At 36.6% G+C, this 27,322-nt stretch overlaps 1 protein-coding gene across 7 annotated transcripts in view; it reads right to left on the bottom strand.

Moving 5' to 3' along the window:
- The window catches only part of DENND1A (DENN domain containing 1A), a 191,094-nt gene that overhangs the window by 21,159 nt on the left and 142,613 nt on the right, over positions 1–27,322 (bottom strand). For 6 of the 7 annotated variants that reach the window (XM_035341489.1, XM_035341487.1, XM_035341486.1 and 3 more), the window contains 6 exons: positions 23,495–23,596; positions 22,834–22,921; positions 22,203–22,243; positions 20,774–20,845; positions 19,645–19,701; positions 13,455–13,586 (listed from right to left, as the gene is read on the bottom strand). In XM_035341489.1, coding sequence (XP_035197380.1) covers positions 13,455–13,586; positions 19,645–19,701; positions 20,774–20,845; positions 22,203–22,243; positions 22,834–22,921; positions 23,495–23,596 — 492 coding nt within the window. Of the gene's footprint in view, positions 1–13,454; positions 13,587–19,644; positions 19,702–20,773; positions 20,846–22,202; positions 22,244–22,833; positions 22,922–23,494; positions 23,597–27,322 lie in introns of those variants that run through there. The other variant, XR_004754946.1, reaches the window with a different exon arrangement.

Below are 27,322 nucleotides of genomic sequence, written 5' to 3' on the forward strand. Positions count from 1 at the left end.
CAAGATGCAAGTGCTATTCACTCTTTTTTTTTTTTTTTTTTTTTAAATTATTTTTAAAGCTTCCTGCATATATGTTTCATTTCACTATTTTTTCACTTTTAGTTACCTAAAAATTCTGGACATTTCTATATTAGAAAATTCTCAAGTAAGTTATCTAGGTGGGAAATTTAAGCATTTTCCTACAGCCATGGCTAGCTTCCACCCCCCCCCCCCCCCCCCCAACTTTTAAAATTCTGGACAAATATGGTTTTATTGATATAAGAATTACAAGGTATCACTTAACATTTCACAAAGAAGTTGATGTTATTTTTTCTCCAGTGTTAGTTTGCATCACTAAACATACTTGTTTGTTTCAAAAACCATACTACAGCCCTGGAAGCTGCTTTGATTAGGGAATCAGCAAAACCAGGCTGATTTCCACAGCAAAAAACAGACCTTTTTTTTTTTTTTTTTTTTTTTTTTTTGAAACACTGCAAGACTGTAGCATCAACAGTATTAACTGATAAAGCAGTGGCAGTATTATTTAACCTTCTAAAAAAATGTGACAAAGGCAGGCTCTTCAGAGAGCAAGACAGACAGACAAGGCGGCTGAGGATTATCTCCTAGCGAGCTGGTCAATATATTGATTATAGTCACTGCAAGGACACGTACAACGGAACTTTACTTACTCACTCACATACACGCTGGAAGAAAAATATGTCTGAGAAAATGTGTGACAGGATTACTTAATTATCTACCACATCACTGTTAGAGCAGTCAAGGCAATAAAGTTTTAAGTATTTCAGGAGATCTGAAAATTCCGCTTTGCGTTAAAAGAACCACCAACATGAGTTTCCTAAGTTGAACTACTAACGTGAACGGCCAAATACCCATACAATTGTCAAATAGCACACAAAAGAATAAGAACAATACATATACCAGTACAGTCTAGAGGAGTTTAATAGGACTATCACCTCATTTCATATTCCTTACCTGTAGCCAAACCACACTCAGCACTGATTTGTTATTCCTATTGGTCATAATTGACCAAGAATTATGATTTCAGACCTTAAAACATCACATTGTTGGCCTTGAAATCAAAACTATATATGCATTTTTTTTTCCTTTTGGCCTCTTAGTGATAAGGGTAAGTTGTTTTTTATTTAGTTTTCTCTGGTTTCAAGAGGGCCAAAAAATCTCTTCTTAAATATAAGCTGAGGTTCTAATTGAATTACTTGATTCCAGAACCAAGGACTTCTGAAGACAGAATTTCTCAAGTTTTTCAGTAAACACAATCACCTGAGTTGTCAACACTGAGGTTACCTCAGCTTCCATTTTATTTGGGGGATTCTTAAGTGACAGATTTTGCTGTTGTTGCAATTCAGATAGACTTTTTTAAACACAAGATAAAATCAGAAGCTCAGGTGTGATATCATACCTGCAGCCACCTCTTACCAGCATTCTTCAAGCAGCAAGACAAAACTATGCAAGGTGTGTCTATGTAAGAAGCAGCACTGGGCATACTTCAGCAGAAGTTTCAAATGGCACATTTTTGGTCAAGGTTTTGCAACATGGGAATTTAGTTGGACAGCAAAGAAAGGCAGGAGAGAAGGAAAGGAAATGAAGTTTTGAGAGCAGAGGCAAAGGGCAGCGAAGAGTAGCTGACGTGGAGGTCCACTAGCAGGCAACGGTTATTTGTCCTTTGCCAGAGCTTCATTTTTAATGTTGATGTTAATACCTGTCAGCAGAATGGGATAAGCCAGTATATTTGAATTATATGAAGACCATATTTACTGGAAAAGCCACTGATTTGAAGCTAATTTGTTAATGCAGCAAAACACATTGTTTCTGAAAGGTCAGTAGGGGAAGCTGTGTTGGAATACCAACTTAATTACCTGTGCTGTAAGGATGAATGGATACAAAACAGCACATAGCTACATTGCTAAAAGCCACTAAATTGCTATTCTAGGTGTGTTCCTAAATGTGTAATACAGTTTTTTTTCTTCTTCAAATGGGAGAAATGTCTAAATTAGCACTTTCTTACCCATAGCTGTTTACCAGCGTACCTTTTTGCTCTAGATATTTTCTTAATTGTCTTATTCTAAATACTTCTGAAGCATCAAGACACAAAGAAAATTTGCAGGAAGCCAGTTTTATGACTGCAGATCTGGCACTGTTTTTACTAATTACCAGACAAGCGATTTTAAGCTTCGAGATGCTGGAGGAAGAAAAAATAAATCTTACATTCACTTTTACACTGTAAAAATACTATTTAAAAATTATACATCCCACAGATCATAAAATACCTATTACATAACCAAGGAACTTTCACAATACAGATATTTTGTTTTTTATACCAAGGAAAACATTACAAAAAGATAATTTTTGTTCTGTGAAGTAACAGTTTGTGAACAGAGTATTATCTCAAACTTAACTGTGGATGTCTGTTGAGATCTTTTTTCTTAAGGTGGTATTCAAAACACTGCTTTCATCAGTAAATTAGAGGTGTTACTTCATACGCAGCAACAAGTGCAACTAGAAATAGATGCATAAAGGAAACACAACTAGACAAAAACTGGTTTGTCAGTACATACACAAGGAAGTGTTTCTCACTCTCAAGTTGGTAGCGTTTCTAATGATTTCCAAAGCAAAACTTTTCTACATAAGTATCTTACTTTCTTCAGAAATACAAGACTGGTTTAAAAACTGCTCGTATGTTTTAAAGACATGGGGACATGAGAGAAAGATGCACTGTCCTGAATGCATGCATGCTCAAACACATCATGCGGCAAAGGATCCGAAGTGCTGACTTTGGAAAAATATGCTAAACCTCAAGCAAACACTCAATAAAAAAAAAGGGGGGGGGGGGGTTAGGGGGAATAAAAACACTGAAAAATGTATGGTACCTAAAAAGATTCAGTACAGAAAGCAGATGGAATCTATGAGGCAGCTGTTTTATTACCCATCCAGATCCCTGCACAGCACACACACTGCTTTTTACATACTCCCATATGCACGGCTCACAAACTGGGATGACAAGAACAGCGTATGCTTTACAGCATATATTTTTAATTTACACTCTGAAATACTTCAACAGAAATCTGTTGGGTCCTGTGATAAAAAAAAAAAAAAAAATTAAAGGGATGTATTATTCTTCAAGCCATATTTGTAGATTGGGAGGGTAGCATGAATTTTGCAAAAATGTAGTAGTGCCTACAGCTGCGCCAAAAAAAAAAATGAAAGGGGAGAGTCTGCCACAATTAAACATTCAGATCAGCTTAATGAAAAAAACAAGGACTACCCCCCTAATCTTTCTAGCCAGGAATCTTCCATTACATAACAGAGAACCAGCCAGTAAGAGAAGTCAAAGGAGTCTATAAGGTCCTGTTTTCCCTAAAGTAGAATAAAGATCCTTATTTCAGGCCTGAGTCACACCCAGTGTGCTGGGGTACTGCCAGAGATATGTAGATCCATCCCAAGGTCACAGAGAAGAAACTTCTACTTTACAGAAGGGGAAGGAAAGGGGTTTCTGAAAGTCTACTTTTGCTTCCTCTCCTTCTTGGCTGAGACCAATTCTGTCCTAATTAAGGGTAAAAATTGACTTTTTATGGTGCATCAAGACAGAGCACCGATAACCCATCCTCTTTTGGTAGTGTTTGTAACATCCATCTATTAATCTCTCACTGTGCAAACAATAGCTAACTTTTAAAAATATTAAATATTATAACGTACAAGATACACAGTTTGCTTTAAGTCTAGGACTTGCAGGTTACTAGCCAGAAACAGACCACTCCTAAAACCAAAAACGAGAGCAGGAGCATGATCTCAGGATCATGAATATCTTGTCAAGTTAAAGTGTTCCACCACGACGAAGCAAATAGGGCTCTTAGCTATCCCCTATAATCTGCTTGCTATGGAAGAGTACAAGGGACAAGAAAATCCTAAAAGCATAGGTTACACTACTTCTGTAGGATATTACTGTTTCTAATTGATGCTATTCCAAAAACATGTGGTTTAAATAGTAAATCCCTTGGTTGTAGAATTGAATATTTTATTTCTTCTGTCTGCAATTACAGAAAATAGGAAGCATTTCATGAATTAGATGGATATATTTGTCTGTATGTGCAGTAAGTGTTGAACTAACAGACATTTTCAGGCCATGCCCCAAAGCAGCATGTGTTCTTATATGATGTTGATGGGAGGAATACAATGTTGTAGCAGTTAACTTGTAATAGTATCTGTAGTTTAAAGACTTGTCAAGACTTTTGATTACTTCCGAGCTCCAGCGACAGAGGAATTCACGTTCTGTAAAAACGAGCAGTACGAACCCATGAAAGATGATCCCACTGCAGTTTCAGAGTATGACCACTTAGTTCTATTTTGCTTATCTGTTGTGCAGTTGAAAATAAACCTTGAACTCCTCCCATCTGTATGCGTATTCAGTTCTTTTAAAACACTGTAAGAACCCTAACTGTATTAAACTGATGTGATTCAACACTTGCAGTTTGAAGATCCCTGATTTTTTCCAAAGAAGGGAACTGTCAACAGCCTCTTATTTACCTGGCACAGATCCCAGGAGCCTGCAGACCACAGTTTAAAAACCACTGTAAATTAAGCTATATGCAGTGCATATCTCTTCCCATGGAAACAGAAGCCTGCAGAATAGAAACTATTTCAATCAAATCTAGAGTGGTTCTGGTTAAAAAAAAAAAAAAAAAAAAGAGAAGAAGTCTCACTTTGTTTCCTATTTTGTTTCTATCTATTAAGGACCTAGATGACTAAGAATCATTGCAGACAGCTAAATGCATAAGTCAGGAGCAGGCTTGCATTAGTTAATACACTTTCTAATCATTCTGTTTCTGTTAATCATTTCTGTTTCCTCTCTGAGCCTTCCTTTTTGAAATTTGCTTCAGCATTTATTGGTCTTCAGCTAAGGGAGTCATTTGCAACAACTCACTAGCTCAAATGCATACAGCTGTTTTCCGTTATCGAGAAGATGTCAGAGCAAAACCAAAGAAATTTCTACCTACTAACTAGACTTCTAAGTGCATTTCTTTGAGATACGCACCTTTACGTAGACCACTGCAGCCTGTTTTATTTGCTCTCCCTCTCCTTAGAGCAACCACTGGTGACTTTGTACCAATTCTTTTTGGTATTTTTCCTTTGCACCACCTTCTTTCTAGTCACTGCAATAATGGCAGAATCCTGCATTGACAATTTCAATCCCTCAAATCCTGATGGATAACTCAGTGAACATACAGCTATGCTCATAGTGCTAACAGATCTACCACCCAGAAGATAACATATCCCATGGACTCCACCTTACACGATCTGCATAATGTCTGAAAGCAGCGTAACTCCCATTTGTACAGAAACCACAATCACCTGTTACTTTACTTCAGGATGAAAAGACCAGGAAAGAAAACTGCCTGTTCTGGATGACCAGCAAAACAGCAAGGAGGTTTTTCAGAACTATTCACAAAGATAAACAGGGAAGAGTTTTGAGAAATAATCTCATTGAGCAGACCTTCAAATTTCCAAAGGACTTCTACCAAAATGAGGTGTATTTTACAATAGCTTCTTTTCATTCTACCTGATTCTCAACATACATGGATGGAGAGACATGTTGCAAAAAATCCCAGACCCCAGGAATATATTTATCCCTATGTGTTAAAGTCTATCCATCTACTATCTCAGCAGAGTTTAAAATCACAGCTAATAGGTTAACAACTGTTTTTCTTCTGTTTCAAATGAAGAATATCAGAAAGCTGGGGGAATATTCGGCTTCCCAATTTGTACCGACTGCTCACTGCTACCTGCAATGTCTGTTTGACAGGACTGACATTTTGTACCGCTGTGAGATGGGAAAACGTGTGACATTTTTATTCATGGTGGCGTACGCCCTTGTAATGATCAGCCCTGGTCGATGTGCTTACTGCAGCAGCCCCGAGCCCTCGGAGAACAAACAAGAACCGAAGGTGCCAGCAGTTCGGCTGCCTTATTAAACACCACCAGGATTCTAACGAAGAGCAACTGCTGGAAAATCTCACTGTCAAATCCTCAAGGACATTGTCAACATGGAACTAACTACATATATTTTTCATTTAAAATACTGGAAAATACAACAATACAATTTTAAATATAAAGAAAAAAATCACACTATTTTTGTCTGTTTTCTTTTTTAACCGGTCATTTTGTCAGTTTTACACTGGGCTTTCTGTGGGCCTGATAGTGGAATTCAAACCAAGATCACACAGCCCACATGATTTAAAGTGTTGGAAAAGAGACGTATCCCTTATTATCTATTAACAGCTACTCCTCTCTAGCAAGCAGAACACTTGTATTAAAAGAGAGAGAGAGCTGGTCTCTCATTTAAGGAATTCTATAAACAGCAATGAATATCTGTTTGGCTCAGCTTCATCATTCACTCAGGAAGTCTGCATAACTAGGGTGATATTCCTCCATATAAACATACAAAATTACATGGCTCCTCTATGTGTAGCATAGCACTGTGCAACCATTTTACTAGGTGTTAATCAGACCAGCTCTGAAGGGCAAATCCAACAAATGCCTGGCCAAATCAGCAATCACAGAGGGCTTAGCAGTTTGAAGAATCCTATGTTTCTCATATTCTCTCCCTTTTATGTTCTAGTTTAATCCAGGGGCCTCAGAGGTCAATTCAGACAGTTCTGGCCTAACTGCAAAGTAACACGTAAGAAGCTTCTGGAGGCTGATCTGCACTGATACACTAAGCAAGTCATCCCTAAGACTCACTGAGCTTTTTCTCAAGTTGTCAATCTAGATGATTTGGTCAGCCTTGCATGCACTGATGTATTTATTTTATATGTATGTATTATTTATAAAGCACAGTTCTGCTTCCACATGCCAGCAGTGATGGACCAAGATATTCTCTACAAGGTATTTATGGGTTCCTCAACATAACAGGACTAACAAGGAAATTCTGCACAGACGTGTTACAGCTGCTACTGCTTGTCATAGAGTCCTAGGAGGTCAGTCCAACCACAGTATTTTCTCCATACATCCAACCATTATGGCATATGACTTGCGTGTACCCAGGGCAGTGAATTTATTCTAACACCTCTGTCTAAGAAGTACCTGCAATGTCTAGACAGTTGGAAAATAGTAAAAGCCAAAGCCCAGAATATGCTTTGTGAAATGAACATTTCTGCTAGATGCAGCACTGGAGCCACAAAATCTTACTGCAAAGTCTGAAATCCTATGTAACAGGAGCTACATGCATGCTGTATTGCTGTTGCAGCCAAAGACGCCATACCTGTGTGGTTGCTCATTACGAAATACTGGCAAGCGTTTGTATGAGAGGCAGTAACCTTTGGGTATGCTCTGCAGGTGGTGTATATCTTTGTAAAGAGAGAGCCAGGTCTCACTTGTCAAATATTTACACGCATGACAAGAATGCAGGCCTTTTAGTTAGATAATTCCTACCCCATGGATTGTCATTTCTGCAAATCTTGCACATCACAAAGCAGAATTTCAATCAAATGAATTATTTTCATGTCCATTTACATTGTTTTTATTCCCCTTACTAAGAACGCTGTCCCCTAAGAATCTGATAAGCCATTTCTGTAATCTCAAGCAGACATTAGATGGACAAGTGCTTCTGGGCCAACACATTTTCATTTCTCACCAACTGACTTCTATTTTGCAACACTGAAGTCCTTTCTGAAAGGATCAGTCAAAGACAGGAGCGAGAAGAAATGAGGGTAGGAAATATGTTTTCTGAAGATAGAAGAATTTTAAAGAATCAGGCTTATACTATTACTATTATTATATTATTATCCATAAAGAATTGAACAGAGATAGGGAAGAAACTCTGTGGTACAGCCGAAAGAGCAGGGAAACCATATTGCTCATCAGTGGGGAAGAGAAGAATGGAAGTTCATTTTCTTAATTATCTTTGTTGTCAGGATAGTTCAGAGTGGCAAGGAGAATGGGAGGCTGGCTCTGCCACTGTAGTGTACAGTTGCATAAATATCACAAAATGAACTTGTTTTCCCCTTTCCCCTTTGGTTTCTATCACATTTCCACACAATGCTTGCTGTTATCCAGGGGAATCTGCTATTATTCCAATGCACTTGGGTGTGAAGGGAGTCACAGGGTCTGGCAAAGCAGCCCTCCTCCCTTCCTTACTTGATCTCTTTTACACTGGAGATAATCCCTCCCTCTGCTTGCCTCTGTCCTCATCGATCCAGTTTTGCATTTCTGGAATGTAGCTGGCTGGGTCTCTCCCCATCCTCCTCCTGACCTCTTAATGCTGTTTAATCTTCTTGAAGAAGAAACCTGCCCTATAAAGCAGAGTTCTTCATTCTGCATGTTAGGTGCAGATTATGAATGGAAAAAATGTACGAGTCTGTATAGTTCCTTCACAGCAAATTAACAAAATATGCTGGCAATTTCAAATTTATGGCCTATGAAAGTTTAATAGCTAGAAGAATCAGCTCAGAAAAGAACGTTGAACAAATCTTTTCACAGTCTGATAAGCTGCTTTACTACATGAGTATATTTTCTATTTGTTTCATTATTATTAACATTAGTCCCTGAAGTACTAATTCTCCCTAGTCTGCACTGATAATATAATATGATTGAATCTCTTAAGTAAAGGCACACTTGGAAGAGTATTTTGTATTCACTTAGGCTTTACCTTTTGTCACATAAATGGAATAAAATACTCTATTTGCTGCTAAGTATAAATAAGCCACAAAAACATAAACATACCAAAGCTGACAAAGGACATTCTAATTGTACTAGAAATAATTACAGAACTGAACAGATCTCCCAGTATATCTTGCTTCTAATGAAATGACCCACTTCCCCAACAATGATTTTGGCATCTCATCATCATTTGTTGTTTTAACTGTACCAGACCAGTTGTGCTACTGACTAAAAGCTCCAGAGAAAGAATCTTCCCAAAGGTACGTTAATTTTTAAAGAATCTAGGCTTACCCACATCACCTCCCAAAGACTGATGTGAAGACTGGGCATAGGTAATGATCTTGTATGAACTAGAAGGTTCTTGTAGGAACAGTCAGTGCAGCGTTTGACAGGAGCTGCAAGACTTGATTCAAAAAAGGTGTGTTATAACAAAAAGAGTGTATAAAAAAACCCAAGCAAGTTTATTTTTTGAAAATAAAGTGCTCTCTTTATTCCCCAAGAGAGCTGCAACTCTGCCAAACATAAGTGTTCTGTTTGACCATGTAGCACCCACAACCTCAGACTGCACAAAGCTACAGGTTCTAGTGAAGCCATAGCTACACACAACAGGACACACAATTGCAATAGTTAAGGTGACCTGTCAATGTGTCCACTGATCTAAGTAAAGTTTCAAACATTTAAAAATCGCACAGCATTTCTTCTCCTAGCTGTTGTACACAGACATGGTAGGCGTTTTTCATAGCCCTTCTTTACTATACTAAACTCAGCAAGCTAAGTTGGAGAGCTGCTTGTGTTACTTGAAAAAGTAACAAATCACCAACATTAAAGAGATGCCTGCATTTCCCAAATTATTTACTTTTTGTCTATAATATATAGATAACGTATAAATATTCCTTATCCAAATACTTGAATGGGATATTTGAGACTTCTGCTTCTAAAGCTCCCCAGAAAACGGAAGTACCTTATCAGGATAGCTCAGTCTTGTAAAAAGAAAATAATGAAAATGCCCTATTCTATTTCTTGTTTTGAGGGGCTTAAGGGGAGGAAGCATAAAGGCAGCTAATAGTCATGTTCATTTAGGGTATAGAGATACTAAAAGCTCCCCAGACAACATACTTCTGGAATCAGACAACATTCAAATGCAATACAGATCAATCAGCAAATGAAAATCACAGAGTGGAAGAGCTCTAAGACTGCTTAATGTTATGCTCTGTGTAGCAGCCTTATTATTGTAGCTAGCCAATAAGAGATCAGTGATGGAAGCGGACATTTGTAGCAAAAACACACGACTTCAGCAGTATTCATGTAAGCTCAAAATCTGAAAAAAATACTATGAAATGACCTGTATTTTGAAAATAAAAAGATAACCTTAAAAAGATAAAAGAACAATAAAGAGAACCAAAATATCTGCAGTCCTTAGGGCAGCAACAACAAGGGAAGACCCACAAAAAGCCTAACCAGGTCCAGTATGACAACCGACCTCAAGGGTTCAAGCTGTGGGTCCTGTGACAGTAGATTCTAATAGCTATTATTGTGTTCAAAATAACCACAGTGACAAACTACAGTATTTATTTTCCACACAGCCAAAAGATGACAAATGTAAATACACGTACTCTACCTAAAAAGTGAAAATGCATGCATGGAAGCAAAAGCTACAAATAACTGAGCTGCACGTTACTTGTATTAACTGTCCCACTCCCTCCTGTTGAACCCAGATGTTGGTGGGCTCACGGTGCTTGCACTGCCTGGCAGCACTGGGAAAGATCCCAAGGTCAGCTATGGCAGTGGTTGAACATGCAGTAAGTATTGAGATGTTTAAGTAAGTTCTGGTCAGGTTATGAGGCAAAAAGCAGGAAGAAAGCCAGCGATAGTAAGATATTCACAAAGGATGTTCCTTGTAACACCATATCTTCTACTGTAATTAACCTCAGTTTTCCGCAAAACAGACAGTAATCTTCAGTACTATATACTACGAATTTGCTTATTTCTAGAGGTTTGCAAATTGCTCCCCCCTTCCTCACATTCATGAAACCCTGGTTCCCTGTATCGCACTTGCTACTTGTTGAGTAGCTGCATTGCCTCAGAGTCCTGATGATAGTTCCTTATACTTGCTTGATCTGAGGGTTAACATTAAAGCTACACCCTGAGTAAACCAAAAAAGAGCATGCAAAGTCAAAGAGAAAAAACTGTGGTCACACCCTTTCAAGCTAGTCTCTTATAGTCTTATTAAGAACACTTTGTTCAAATCTTTATTTTCTTGTCCTAGGCTACCTGGCTAAAATCCTTCTCATAGTCAAGGAGAGCTTTTCCCCCATGGTGAGCTTTTCTACAGCGTCTTAGCATTACAGAATCCACCGTTAAAACAATTTCATAATAAACAGCCCTCTCAAACAATGTCTGATAACCACGCACCAAGATGAGCTACACCACCACAAAATCTCATACAGTTAGATAATTGCTGCTAAATGTTTTAAAAACAATCAGCTGAAGCGCTATACATTCAAAGGCATTTCAAGACATTTTATTGGCATTTTTCTGTACCCTAACAACTGCGCATACACAACTGTATTTGGAAAAGCTAGAAACTAACTCACTATATGTTGAGAGATAATGAGTTAAAATTAAAGGTTGCTGCTGGCTTGCCAGCCCATCCCCCTTTAGCTAATCTGTCATGTAATGAAGAGAAGCACCTAGCATAGGACAGCTAGCTGCCGGCTCACTTACAGCGAGCTGATTAAGAATGTTCAACCAACAGCAGACTGCAGACCTTTCCAACGAAAATAAATAGACTGTATGCAAATGTGTTTGTCACTTTGACAGCATGTCTCAATTAAAGCATCTCGCTGCTGTTGGTAGGCTCTCTCACTGCAGTGGTATGGACGAGGCTTACTGCATTACTGATACATAGGGCTTGACCCTAATCCGCATGCATGCATTTTAAAAAAGTCTGCCTTTGCCATATACACCAGCATAATACTAGCAGACACGGAAAGCAAGTGACAATGAGAAAAAAGCCTCTTTCATCCTCTTCAGTTTATAAGAACTGTGAATGCACAAACAGCCCTTATTTCAGAGTTCTTGTGGCTTTTTAATTGTTCCCACCTACTGTATTCAGACAGAGTTAAAAGTGACACTAAAATCTCTCTCTTTAATCACTAGTTAGAAACCATCTCGCATTTAAACAGTAAATGCTGCTTCTTCCCCTCCCAATAGTCTTAATTTATATTTCATAAGCCTGAACATATTTGCCTTTTGAATGAAAGCATGATTTAATTTTCACTTTGGCACTGGGCTATCAGGAAAAAAGAACTCAAGAAATGATAAAGGGTCTAAGTGAGATAGCCCTACACTGCTAAGTTGGAAGATTTTTTGGAAACTGACATTTGTAACATAATGACAGCAATAAGCATTTAGCAAGCGAGTCTTTCACCATGGCCAGTGCGCATTTCTTTTGACACAGAGAAAGTGACCATTAAAAAAAACTCTGGAATTTAAATTCACAGTTTCCACTTAATTATATATTTCAGAAATCTACCAAAATGTTTGAACCATCCTTCATAAAAATCTAAAGGCAAAACCTGAACATAGATCATAATATTATCTGGATTTTTGACTGTTCTAAATGAAATGTCATGTTTTCCTGCCAGAACTAGATGGCTATGTTTCTCCAGTAGCCCCAATTCCTTTCAACTGTATTGGCACAGAAAGTAAGTGAAAAATAAATTGCTACTGCAAATATTTAATTGGAAGAGAATCTGTTAAAAAAAAAAAAAAAAGCCTCCAAGAACTTACATTTAGCACACTCAAAAAAGTTCTGAAAGAAATGAATCAAATTCTGAAATACAGACAACATTGCTCTGAGCAATGATTATATCTTATGCACTTCTACCTAATACCTAAGCAGTCAGTGCAGCCATACTGACTTGTTTCTATTAATAAATACTTATCTGAAAATCTGGCTTGCTTCATATTTTATAATTCCCATTCATTATACAATTGTTTTATAGTCACACTGCGTTTCCTTAGAAGAAATCAAATATTAACTTCTGTTTTCCAATCACAATACTATAAAAATAGACAAAGAGAAAGAAAGGAATGCAAAGAAATTATATTATTCTTGAGTAAAGCAACACTGGCAAACTAATAGTAAACACTATGTTGAATTTACTGTGATTATCATGGAAAAGCATTTTCAAAATAATTAGCTCTTAAAAACACACCACTAAACTCACTCTTTTGCAAACATGTTGAAAGAAACATTTTAAGAGTAACTAACGTGCACAACTTGCTTGTCAATACTGAAATACAGAGAACACAAGCTATTGTTTTTTTTTTATCTTAGTTTATTACATTTAATTATCAAAGAATGTGTAAATTCTTTAATGGTTGGATGTTCCATATTGACACTATTGACCTGGCTAGATAACAGAGAACATTTTAAATGACACATCCTCAATCCTGAGGGCTATAGTACCTTGCATGCTAAAAAAAACCTGTAAAATAGCTTCTAAAATTGCTATCTTAATCATGCCTTTTTCCCCACCCAAAATTAACTTGGAATTCATTTTCCTCAAAATCATCATATGAACAAAAGGAATCAGCAAGCCCCAGAAAAGCAGGTTTTAGAATCCCATTTATACAGATACAACAGTCATAATCCTGTAACAGTATCATTCAGTTGCATAAAGAAACAAACGGCATATTTGTTATTTTGATTTTTTTCTGAACTATTTCTGCTCTTTCCTGAGCCACAAAATTTAAAGAAACCTAACCCCAACACATACCTGACCAAAATGTACTGTGATTGGTCTTCTGTCCTCTCTTAATTTAGGGTCCTTCTTTTCAACCAATGGAGAAGGTGCTGTCCTTGGTAGAGACTGCTCCGGTGCTGCAGAACACCCATTCTCAGCAACGTCCTGTATGGTAGCAAAAAGGGAATAGCATGGCTCAGAACATTCTCGATTAAGGGTAAGGTGCACAATGGAGACGCCAGAGGATAACGCTGACTAACCATTTTGACGTTAGGAAATAAAAACAAAGAACAGAAAATAAAAAAAAAATCAATAGAATAAAACATTTCGTTGTGCTTTATCAAAGGTTTTGTACACAACCATTCTCTCCTCCAAATACCAATGCTGCATGCAAACAGATACATTTAATAAAATGTCTGACTTAAACATGAAAGAGCCCGGAAATATATACAGAGAACCAAACATTCCCATTCTAAGAACAAAGTTAACAGAAGCCTAGGAACAGTGCTATTCTGTTATTTTGTAAACATAAATGAAACAGAAATTCTACTTATGTACTTCACAGAATGATTTGTAATAGAACAATTACTTGTGGAAGTGGCAAGGAGAGATCAAACTCACAGCTTAGTTAGCTTTGTATTTCATCTTTGAGTCCGTGTATACTGAGTATGCCTTCAGGAGATTGTATAGAAACAAACTGCTGCCTAGCAGGATGCTTTTTTGTTTTGTTTTGCTTTGCTTTTGACATTACTCCTCAACTTCAGAAGTAAAGTGACCCATCAACCTAGGTTACAAGACTTGGCAAGTGTATGTATGATATGTCTAACATAGGTTTTGAAAAAGACAAAGGCATGCAGACATAAGGAATCAGAAAAGCAGAAGAGTTTGAAAGTCAGTTGGGAAACATTCTCTAACACAGTGGGCCCCAAACCTTAAATCTCTTTGCAACAATGTCAAGGAAATAATGCTTGGTAAATATAGAGAGAAACCTGCACACACTGTAGCTCTGCAAGACTGACCTAAGGTTGGCTGCTGACACAGACATTGCTTTGATTCACTGACCTTTGACATGCCCCCTCAAGTTTCCGTCTTGCTAAGGTACAATAATGAGACATGTAAGCTGATGGCCAATTAGAAATGGTTCCTTTGGACACAGACTGACCTAATGCGTTTAGGTCAAATGAAACAAAAAGCTGGATGGACTTTCTAAGGGGCTTTGTCTGCTCCACAGAGAAGCCTAGAGACCTTTTTAGATCCAGCTGGTAGAGCACTGGTTCACCAATATGGGCATAAGGATCGCGGGGAAATTAACAACTTCTTAAGGACAAACGAGAGAAAAACTTTTTCCTCTCCCTCCACCAGCAGCACAATGCTGCCTTGTCTTTATAAAATACTACAAAGTACACTGAATTAGTAACAGAGACCCCTAACAACTCAATGACGAGAAACACAAGTTTCTGTCAAATTTCTACTTAGGCTCCAGAACAGCAATAACCTATTAAGGGATCTGACTTAAACTAGGGCAGCAACAGAGACACTTCTGAAATGTAACAAAATGAAATAAAAACTTCCTGTAAGTATTTCTAGACATGCATGGCCATGTTACATGTGCACCAAGCTTCAGACCTGTTCTGCACATACCAGAAATTTGTGTAGCACATTCGAGGACACCTGACCTGTACTGAGCAGGCAACGTTCCCAGCACCACAGAGTTTCTGCTGGAGCTGTAGCCCCAGCCATGGCAATACACAGCTGGGAATCAATGGAAAGCAATGTACATTCCAAAACAGGCAAAATTTCCAGAAAAAACTTAGAAACAGATGCAAAAGTATTGGCATAAGGATAGTTGGAAAGGGAGGAGATAAAAGACATAAACAGCTCAAGCCACTAAGCAAAATCCCCTAAGATGTTTAACAATCACTGCAAATCCTTGCTGTTTTTATTGCCATAGACTTGCTGTATTTCTCTGATGATATAATTGAATAAAAAAAGATAATCTGTTCCTAAAGCTTATTTCCATGGTTTGTTATACAGTCTTTCAAAGAAACTGCAGTAGATTTCTGTCAAAAATCTTATTACTTTTTATTTTATAAAATATGAGAATTAACTGATTTGACACTTCTTCATTTTTTCAAAATTTCAAAGAGGCAGACAAATCAACAACACAGCTTCTGTCATTGAAGCAAAACGTGCTTCACAGAAGCTCACTTTGAGTCAAATAAAACCAGAAACCTGACTTTAAATGTCCCAGATAAGGGTTCCATGTACCTTTACAATGATTCAATGTCAGAGTGTTTGGCAATTCTATAACTGGAAAGTAGACAATTCTCCTTCACAGCCACCTGTGGCATGCCTTCAGTCCACTAACAGACTTTGAATACAGTTATTCAGAAATCAGTGGGAAGTACAAGACAGAGAAAACCACGAACAGGAAAGCAGGAGAAACTGATTCTGAACTTCAGTTGCAGTAAAATATCAGGGCTTACAAATGTCTGCTTGTAAGAGCTTGAGCACCTGAACAATTGAAGCACTGCAGTGGCCCACAGTGCAGGATGGACTCACAGAGAAAAAAAAAAAAAAAGAAAAAGAAAAAAAAAAGCAGTCACCATTCCTGGTACTAACAGAAAAGCAGGGTAGACATCATCCTGATGGAGAGGATTTTCAGTGAGAAAGCTGCCTCATGTTTCTACATTGCTTTTAAGAGCACTGTGTAAGTGTACCTGTTCGGCTGGTGCCCGTGAGCAGTTCTTGGTACTGCAATGCATCGTTCTGCGTAGCTATGTCCTAAGTCTGATAGCTCAGTTCATGTGCCCCAAATTGGATTTTGTATAAGCCAGCAAGACATTCCTAAATTACCCAAAGTCAAATATACTATTCAAGACAACAAAAAGCATGAGTCCTATTCCTGTCAAAATAGATGGCAAAAAATAAAAAAAAATGAAGGTGATAAAGTTGTTCATTGCTCAAAACATTTATCCAGAAATACAAAAACCTAGTAATGCCTCAGGGTCGTTTTAATGAAAAGAGAGGATAATCTAAGAGTATTATTAAAAACAAAAAGACCCTTTGCTTGAGGAAAAAAATATTTTATTAATTACTAGAAAAAGAGAATGACAACTGCCTATCTCCACAACTAACTCCAGGTATAGATAATGCTTCCCCTAACAAATGTCTGTCCAGGAATAGGCTTTGCTACTTATTTATTTAAGGGAGGAACTTGAGAGCATGAGTAAGATATATTTATGCATATGTAGTTTAAGCTGAATAAGGTTTTCATCAGCTTAAAAATGCACTATTAATTTTTCTCGGAACCTTATATAGCGAAATACAAATACCATCTACTAGAAGCAGCACAAGAAACTCATGCCAGAACTTTTAGACGGATTCCTTGGGTTATTTTATAAACCTCTAAATGAGACGTTTCTAGTTGTACTGATAATAAAGCACTGACAACAGCCCATTGATAACAGACATTAACTAGAGCCACACAGGGCTCTAGCAAGTAAAATAATGTTGAATACATTAATGCCAAGTGCCCTACCATTTATATGAACTGTCTTATCCATAAGCTTTCAGTAAGTTACATTCCCCTTACTGAAAGTTGAGGACGGTACTATTCACATTCCTCCTTCTTCCTAATTCTATGTAGTTAAGCTTCAAACAAGCCAGTAACCAAGTGACTTGACCACCATGGTCCATTTGTGAAATGGAAAAAGCAGCCTTCACAAAAGGAAAAAAAAAAAAAAAAAAGAATGAAAGAGAGAAAGAAAGACAGAAAGAAAGAAAAAGAAGAAAAAGGTACTGTAGCAGATATAAAATACAGCTACCATGCTGTATCTATTAACAATTATTTGCTACCACTCATAAGAATCCTCTGAAAACTATTTCTGTTGCTTTGAAATACAGTACCACAAATGAACAAGGGATGGAAATAGAGCCCCATTCAATCTCTACTATCATATTAAAGAAGGACCTTACACACGCCACAGTGACCTCTCAACAGGTCAATCCTGCATTTCCCATTTGCAATTCAAACCCAAGACTGGAGCAGACCAAGGGCAAAATGGGCTCTTGATTATATTTAAGAGGTCATCATTGCTATGCAGAGTTGTAGGAAGCAGACCTCTAGCTTTATTGCATTTTTAAATTCTATCTTGTATAGAAGCTGCACATATTTGGCAGTGAAAACTAAAAAGGATGTTTATATTTGACTCCCTTACCAATGGCCAGCATACTTTTTGTATTAATAATGTGAAATAACATTTTTAAATGCAGTGGACAGTAAGTTCAGTTTAAAAACAACCTTAGGTTATCCACAGAAGATGAAAGACTAGCACCCCAAATTTTGCAAAAAATTAGTATTTAACACCACCAGAATTTCAAACACAAAACACTTGCACACGCTGCAAGTAAATACATGAAAAATACAACGTTCCCGGTGAATCCTCACCAATTTTTATCTAACAGATTTATCAACAGAGCAGCACAAATATTTATATTAAAAAAGAATACATGAAGGTGGCCAAAAATTTTTTTGTTATTTTTATCCTTAAACAGAGCTATGCCTCTTTTTAGAGTTATCTTCTTATACTGCACTTAAAATGGAGAACAGAATAGGGCAGAAAAGAACAGACACTGAAGAAAGGAGAGGTAGAGTAGTATGCATCAACTACTCACAGAAGTCTTTTAAGCTGTTGTGAAAGCATATGTTGAACAAGGATGTTTAAATATCTTATGGAAATGCCATACAGTAAGGCAGGTGAAACTTGGCCACGTTTTTGTAAATGTTATGTATTTTTAAAAAAGAATGTTTGCTTCTTGAAGGACTAGGAAAACAAAAATAATAGAACAAAACAATGAATGAATGTTTCTCAGTCTTTTATACAAATGTCACGGAATGGCATGCAATTATATTAGCGTTTAAAATACAGGAAAACAATCCGGTCATTTCACACACCACCAACTGCTTTAGAAATGAACATGAGAAGAGCAAACATTCTATTATTCATGAAGGTTACGTCCAGAAGTGAAACATAGAATAACATAAACATTTCCATGCACAACAAAACTTTTTTATGATTCTAATTAATATTTTCACGTTATATTTAAAATGGTCACATACAAAGTAGTAAATGTGATAAAATGAAATATATCCAAAAGCATTTGAAGCAATCTTATCTTTCTCAAAAATCTCTCGCAATTTGCTAGAGTACTTAGTGTGAACTCTATTTGCGTTGTGCATACAGTTAACTTCATGAGTTTATAACCTGGCTACAAAATAGTCCCTTCATATTAATATTTTCTAGACATGTGTAGGCAGATTTCTATTGCTGTACAAAGACATTTGCAGTGCTATCTTAAGATGATGGTTTAGAAATTTAGTGAAAAAATACTGAGACAGCATAGATTAAAAAAACAACTATTATGCAACAAATTGAATAAAAATTCTAAATAAGAACTTCACTTACATTAATGGATTAGCTATCTTGTTTTTCTAAAACATACTAGTATCTTTGTTTCACAAAATAGATAGAATATCTGAAATAAACCTGTAACAGAATGAACCATTCATCCATAAAGTATGCATCAAAATGACCATGCTTCTGGCTTAAAAGGAGCAACAAGTTTTGGGTAAAACTCTCCTCTGACACAATTCAGCATTCTTGGAATTGCATTGTTTACAAACAAAAACAGGTTCAAATAATTTGAATATTTTTTGCTAAAAAAATCAATTTGAAATGAACACCAATTCTAATTCCTTTGTGCCTAAACTTTACAGCATATACTCATGAAATGTATATATCTTTTGCCCAATGAGAGAGACTATGATACTTTCCTGAGAGATTACTGTAGAAATAACAACAATTTGCCATTTGGAAAAAAGTTCACTGCCATTACACTAGGAAGGATCTCCCAGATCACGTAGAGTCCCCACAGTGCCCCAACACAATGGACAGGAGAGGGACCATTCCAAATAGAACACGCAATTTTCTGGCTTTTGTAGGTTTAAGTCAGAGCCTTAATGTATTTGAAGACAGTTTTTTTTTTTTTTTTTGTCTGTGAATATTTATAACAGTGTGAAAAATCCAGGACAGCTGGTAATGCATTTTGAAGTGTGCTAACAACACTGTATCAAACAGCTTCCTATTGATCACATAATGCTTTTTGTGGCTAAGTATTTCGTACGTGGTGCTTATACATTTTGAATAAGAACTTCAAGTACCTTTTGCTTCAAGCGGTTTTTCACTTCTTTTATTCCCATTTTTGCATGATCTTTTGCCTGCATGAAAAATTAATTTAAGTTAAAATCCCCTTCTATTTCCAGCAGTGACAATGCTTGATTTCAGTGCATCAAGATTCACCTTCTCCTGTTACTAAAAATGGCAAGGAAAAAAATTAAACAGGATACTCAAAACATACTGAAACAAATAGAAAGCTAAAATAATAATAATAAAAAATAAAAACATTCAATTTCACAGAAATTTTGCTTTCTCCATTTTGCTGCCAAAGACATCTTTTTCTTCACATTCCACACCCTCTGTCTTCCACTCTAAGTGTTTATCTTTGCTACGAATTAATGATCAATAGTCATAGTAAGCCTGCAAAATTCCTCCTTGCAGTATTCTGGATGTCTGTTCCATTTAGGAGAGTCAATCTCATCCTACTCATCTCTCTCAGTTGCAAATGACAGGAAAAAAAATTGAATAGTTGTTTCAATGCTTTTTGTAGCATTATTTCCTAAAATTGATCTTATAGAAATCCTCACTTATTTCTATGTTGTTTCATCTTGCACAGAGAAGCTGACAGCCACACGTGACAATACAGAAACATACTAGCTGTTTGTTAACAGAACTGAAAACATTTTCATTTAAAGAGCAACTATGTAAGTCAGAACCTAAATAAGCAGGTATAAGAAGCCTCTAGGGAAAATTAATTGACATTTAGAAAAGATGGAACAATTTGGAAAATGAGAGGATTCCCTTATTTCGATGTTGCTGCAAGCAGAGAAACCTGAGGTAACAATGATTTCCAACTGAGTAATGATGAGATGGTAGAGCTGCTTAGTAGAGCATATAGGCACCATTTTCCAGAAATACTTCTATTTAATAAATAGAATGTTTCATCTATACTTACAAAAGAAATCACAAGTTCTCATTCTCTTTTGCATTTCAATTATGTTTAAATTTCAAAACGACTTTTCCACTTAAAACTGAAATTGAAATGAATGAATATTTTAAGTAAATTTGTGAGTCCAATAAAAATGAATTTAAGTCTTGAGTTTCATTTGGAAGGTTAAAACACAATCATAATTAGACTCTTATCACAGCAGTAAGCCAGTACTCGATACTTACAAACTTATAGACAGTCTTCATGGCAGGGTTAGCCTTGGTCTTCACTGTATTTAAAATGGCCCCACTTCCTTTCTATAATTATAGTAACAATGGAATAAATTTTATTAAAGCTTCTTAAATCAAACAGCAGTCCATTCTTAACACCATTCTTAACTTTAGCAAAGTGATAACCATGTTTATCAGCATAGATAAGTATTAAAATTGTAAATTAGAAGAAAAAGAACACAATTAACAACATATTTAATCTTTCTCTCTGTTTTTCCAGAGGAACTGAGTTGCATGTGGTGAACATGATATAAGTCATAAGGCAGCAATATGTCATACAGAATAATCTGTTAGTCTAGTTGGTGTTTTATACATCTTCCACACACCATTGAATGTTGCCGTGTAATACCTTATTTGATATATAATGGAGATGGGTAAAATTGAAAGAATAAAATCTTAGCAAACTTTGTTTTCTTATTTCAGTGCAACATTGAACTTCCAGACATCAGATGCAGAAAAAAAAGTTTCAAGATTTACTACTTATGTAAAAGAACAGTTAATCTTTAACAAAAGTTACGAAATGCCAAATGTAATTACACAGATTTTTCTATCAACTGTCACCATTCCAATCATTTTAAAATTGTCATCCTATGCATTTAATATATATAATGTATGTATATTTACCCATCTAACTATATGATGGGATTTTTCACATTCCAATTATAATGTATGGTTAATTCAAAAATATCAAGATGATATTGAACCCAGCTTCTTGTATAAGGAAAATACTTCCTTTCATAACAAGGACAAAAGGCAAATGAAATGCTGCAAAAAACCAAGTCTGTCACAAAACAGATCAACCTTGCCTACTGACTCATACTCTTAAATGAGAAATATTTTAAATTGATGTGATGTATCAAAACGTAAAAGAGACTTTTAAAATCAGGTGTCAATTATTATCTACAATAATATATTATCCTGTAAAAGTTTTACATTTTAATTTATAGGACTAGAGCACTAAACTGAAGGGATACAAAAAAAACATCCAAATAGCGTTGCCTCCATTCAGCACTTCACACCATTTAGCTTTACAAACTGCTTTTTGGTTTATTAATGGTCCCTTTTCTTTACTATTAGAAAGAAAAGAAAAAACATTCTCTCAAAGGACAACTTACTTCCACCTGTCTTAAAAGGCAGGTATATAGTGATGTTAAAAAATGTGAGAATTCCTATAGTGATTTTTTTGTGTGTTTTTTTTCTTCTGTTCTTTATTTCACCTGAAGAGTGCATTAGCTTCTCGTGGCTAAACTCAAGCTGGTCACAGCTAAACACTGCAGGAAACAGGTTAGTCTTGTTCATGGGGATAGAGGTTAACAGCCATATAAAACTGTTCAACGGTCCAGAAAGAGTTAGAGCATCTGTTGGAAGAGTATTGTGTTCTTACCCTTACTGTAGAGAGCCACTGGTGGTACAATTTGTCACTACCTAGACAGAATCACAAGAAAAAAGTACAAAACAGACTATAATGCTACCAAATGGGAAACAAGACAGAAACTCAAAGTGCTAGCACTTTGTGGTTCTAGCAACATGAATACTACAGATCAGAACAGCCATCATTTTATTTTAATTTAAACAACAAAACCAAAAATTAATATCTACAGTTTTTCTTTTGCTTACTGAGAGGAATTTCTATTTCTATCCGAGCTGTCTTTCAGCCATTTGAGAACGATGAGATTTTTAAGTTTGGTAAAAGAAATTTGAGGTAATCCAGGATAAAACCAAGTTCTTTTCAGTATCCTGCACTGCAGGAACTCTCTTAGTTATACTTCAGCAAGTGGTAAAGATGAGGTTTTGTAAAGCCAAATGAACTTAATTTACACTACAATACATAACTCGGACAAAGTTCATTAAAGAGGAAAGAAAAAATTAATTTAGGATACTTCAGCCTACAAAGGGATCATTGTTGATTGTTATATAGGTGAACAACCATAATGACCCATTGACCATAGGTGAACAACCATAATGACATCACGATGGCCCACAGACAGTAAGCCAAGGACAGGCTCTGAAATTACCTGCATATTCTCCGGTATTAATCTCTTCTTCAAAAACATCACTGAAGCCCTCTCCAGAGTTAAGAAGATCCAGGCGGCCATCAATGAACTACAACATCAGCATTAAAAGAGAGCTTCAAAAGATCAGCCATCTTATCCCTTGTATTTTAGAAAGATTTTATTCTGCATTTTCAACAGTCAGCACAATGTTCTTATCAGGAAGTAATCCCGTATAGAATGAAAATACAACAAAATTTGGCAAAATGTTTACCAATTCAGAAAGGCATGCTGATTCATTAAAGAAATATGTTTGTCTATATATGATTTTCAGATTTTTAGTAGCAGGAATACCACATTTAACAGTAAAATGCTTTCTGTACAAAGTTTATAGCAGATACATTGGGTCCAGCTATGCTAAGATCAAAATTGAGCATTGAGATATTTGGAGGGGGAACAATACATCTCTTAAAATACATAAAACCTTATCACCTGAGCATGAGAAAAGCCAGCAGGCAGGAATTAAGATGCTGCTGACTACATGAATTTTCCTCGTTACGTGGCTGACAGATCAAGGCATATAGGAACAACACATAAAAACAAAAAGACTAAAAACAAAATCAACAACAAAAAAAGTTGTACTGTTAAAGAATCTGCTTCTACATTAGCACAATTAAGACAGTACCTGCTTAAAGAGCTGCAGCTGAATGGCATTCTGAAGAAACTGCCTCATGACAGCAGAACGATGGGACACGAATGTTTCTTCACAAAAAGTGATGGGTTCACCCTGCAGAGTTCAGAGGATTAAACACTGAAAAAAGCTTTCTCTGAATACATTTGAATCCACTGCCCATTTTATTTACTTCCCTTCCCATTTACTTCCCTTCCATAAAGCTTATTAAAAGTTCAGTAAACCGCAGTTTATTTTCAGATTTTAATCATGTTACTGAGAAACAGGTTGAAAACTGTGGCAAATTGTGTGTTATCAATATAAAACATGTTTGGTTTCTGCATGTTTTGCTCATACTGTTGAACCTTTCATCATCCCAAAAGGTAATTTTACTTAAGGTTCCCAAAATACGACATACAGTCACCCAAAATTTTGTGTATTCTGCTCAGTTGCCTCGGTAGACCCAGCCAGTTAACCTGCACAAACAAGTCAGTAACATCTACTCTGTTCTCTCCACAGTTCAGGAAGATTAGGCTTTCATATATTGAATTGAGTGAAATTTCCTTTTTTTCACAACCTTGTTGGCAAAAGACAGAGATTGCTTTGCAGCTCTACTTTTATCTTATTTTAATGAGTTATGTTAATGCTGAAGTCTGCTGTGCATCTGCCATAAGGGCACAAATTTCCTCCACTCAACAAATACTCAGCATAACAAGGAAATATATTTACTGAATTAAAACCAAGAAAGTAGCAAAGCATGATAAAATTATACTGATGTATAATTAATAAGGAGGGTTTTTCATAGCCATATTAAAATGTATTTGGATTTTTCATCTGTTGAGAGTTTAGAATCAACATTAGATAGTAAAAAAACTGAAAACATCCTCTTTAAAAAGTGTGTTATCATTTCGTTTCTGAAAGCTTTTTGTATGTTAGAAATGCGGCTTACCATTGCAATTATGAAGTCCAGATAGCAGGGCCTCTAAAATGACTGTTCAAAACCCCATGCCACAGCATTACGTGAGAGCATTTTTTTTTCCCCACGAGCTTCTGAAGGAAGCCACCATGTGGCCACCTAACTGATCTTTTGCCACTGTAGCCAAATGGTGCAAGCACTTATATCAGTTATTAATGCAATTTATGAGGAAATTGAAGAAGCTATATTTGGTTTCAAATAATCATACTATAATAATAATTTTCTCCTGACCTATGGTGAATTGGACCACCAGAATCACCAGGATGGTACATCATGTACCTCATTCCTAATCCAGCAGTCAACAAATTGTCACAGATTGTTCTTAACAGGAGGAAAAAGATCCCTCTCCATTGATTACCTAAAAACATGTGCACAGGTTGGGTGCTGTTCCATGAGAGGTGTCACTCTTTTAGGGCAGTTCACCTTTTCCCAGAGCCAAAGAATTTCCACAATTTTGAAAAAGAAAGGAGACTTATGTGAGAGATAGAACACTGCAGAAAGAACCATGAACACCAGAACACTGCAGGAAGAACCCTGCTCTGCCAAGCAGAAGCTTCCTCTACTCTCCCGCACATCCAAGCGCAGTGACACCAGCTTCTCCCATTCATTTGAGCTACGTACTGCTTCTATAAGCGCGTGCATGGCAGTTGAGGGACTGCAGTATTATTAGAGTGTTAATACACTTCCTTCCCTAAAGTACTAATGATTGAGATTCTTCATTAGGTTGATTAGACCTTTTGACTTCTTAAGAGCCAAATCAGGCTCAACTGCTGCTGGATGACAGGAAAAACTTTTATCATCAAGGTCAAGCGTGAGCTTTTCAGCTTACAATGCATTAGTACCTTCCATCCTCCATGACCCCCACAAGGGTGAACACACTGTTGCTAACCCCCATCCGCAGCTTCATTACAAAAAGACAAGGTGGACAATAAGACCATTTTCTTGACAGATTTAGTTAACTGCAAATTATGAAGCTAATCAGCTCTGCTTTTACTGACAAATGACATTATGAGAGGGAACACACTGAGAATCACAGATATTTTGTGAAATCAATGGTCTTTCTCACATGTAAAACAATTACAATGACTTGTCCTAATAAACCCATCAACTCCTAAATTTGCTATCTCCAACAATTAGAATTTACACCTTGATTTATCAACACCTTAAATTTCCATTGTTCTCCTCTCCAACTCTAACTGCGTAATCGAAGCTAAGCTATGGCATTGCAAATACTTTAAATGTTCGCAAAACGCAACCCAGTGAGGAAACCGATTTGATCTGCAATATTGGATAATACATACATACATACATATATATATATATATATAAAGTTTGGATCCCAAAAGTATTATTATTTTTTTAAATACATAAGTTCACACATTTCAAAGAAATATTATCAGCAATCTTAAAACAAGAAAAGAAACTGTAAGATTAGGATTTCAGACCCCCAGACGCATTGAAAAAATAGGTGCCTTTGCAAATCTGCCTTTATATGAATATTTTATATTCATATGGCATAATGAAGTTCATCAGGGCAGTGCTGCTAGCTCATGACCCCTAAAAAGCTGAAAAGTTTCAGCCCACATCTGATCTGTTGCCAGCCCTATTTTTAAATTGGAATTCTGTTACATTCTAAAATAATGCTTAAAATCTACTTAAAGCAGCAAGTGAAAAATGAAAGAAGGCTAGAACTTATTTAAGTCTGTCCGATGGTTTCATGAAACCTGCTGTTACATATTTATAAAAGCCACAAAAGCCTGATTCTCATCAACTAAGCTGTAAAAAATTTTATGAACCCAAAAACTTTCAGGAAAACCACTTTTCCTCAGAAAGCAAAACTTTCTTTCAGAAGAAGTTACAGGAACTCGCGCAGATAGTTGCTGCCAGTGAGAGAAGCACCGCATCTGAATTGTCTGATGTCTGATTTATCATACTGGCAGAGCAGCCAGCTATCTGGCTATGGCAATAACTCTCACAGTGAACATAAAGGATTAAAAATAACATGGGACGGCGAAGACAGCACAGGTTAGAGAAGGACTTGGAGGAGGGGACAAAGGCAAACACAAACGATACTTCTAGAAAGACACGCAGGTGATCAGGTAAGTCATGGGCGTCTTGACACTCCTGACACTCATACAACAGAACGGACACCCAAGTGCGCATCAGGATGATGGCGCTTTAAAGACAGCATGTGACTGCTGGGGAAAATATGAACATAATGAAGACAAGGTTTAAATTAGATCAACACTGAGAGTCTCTTACTCAAGCAATGATTTAAAAAACCTCAATTCTAAAGGTAAAAAAATAAATAAAATACTGAAGACTTTGTTTAGACAGCCCAAAAGTTATGCCTTGGAAGATACATGCAATCTCTTCTGCATTATCATGGTCAGCATGTGGTGCAGGGTAATGAATTTTGCGCTGCTGTATGCATGCCTTTAAACCACATAGGTGCTCTTTCAAAACCTCTCTAATAAATACACAACCCATTAGAGCTGCTCTGTAAACTAGCCATGAAATGAAAAAATGTGGGTGGAATTTAAAGGTGCAGAACAAGATGACAATCTGACGGTCTACAAGCTGTAAGCCTAGTGTCAGTATACTGTGCAGCCAAACCCCAAACACAGCAAGAACAAGGATGTGTAAGAGATTCATGTATCACTATTACTAACCGGATGTTGCAAATAACCACATCCTTTACTAAAATTGGTTGTGTGGCAAGTGACAAAGTAAAGCCTGTAGAGATATTCGAGGAATAATCATTCTTAATTCCATCCTGCATTATACTGAAACTAAGAAACAAGAATGATGCCACTGATCTGGACATATATGTCAACGTCAGATGCAACAGCAACCAGAGGCAAGCA

The sequence above is a fragment of the Oxyura jamaicensis genome, chromosome 17, assembly GCF_011077185.1.
Source record: "Oxyura jamaicensis isolate SHBP4307 breed ruddy duck chromosome 17, BPBGC_Ojam_1.0, whole genome shotgun sequence".
NCBI lineage: Eukaryota > Metazoa > Chordata > Aves > Anseriformes > Anatidae > Oxyura > Oxyura jamaicensis.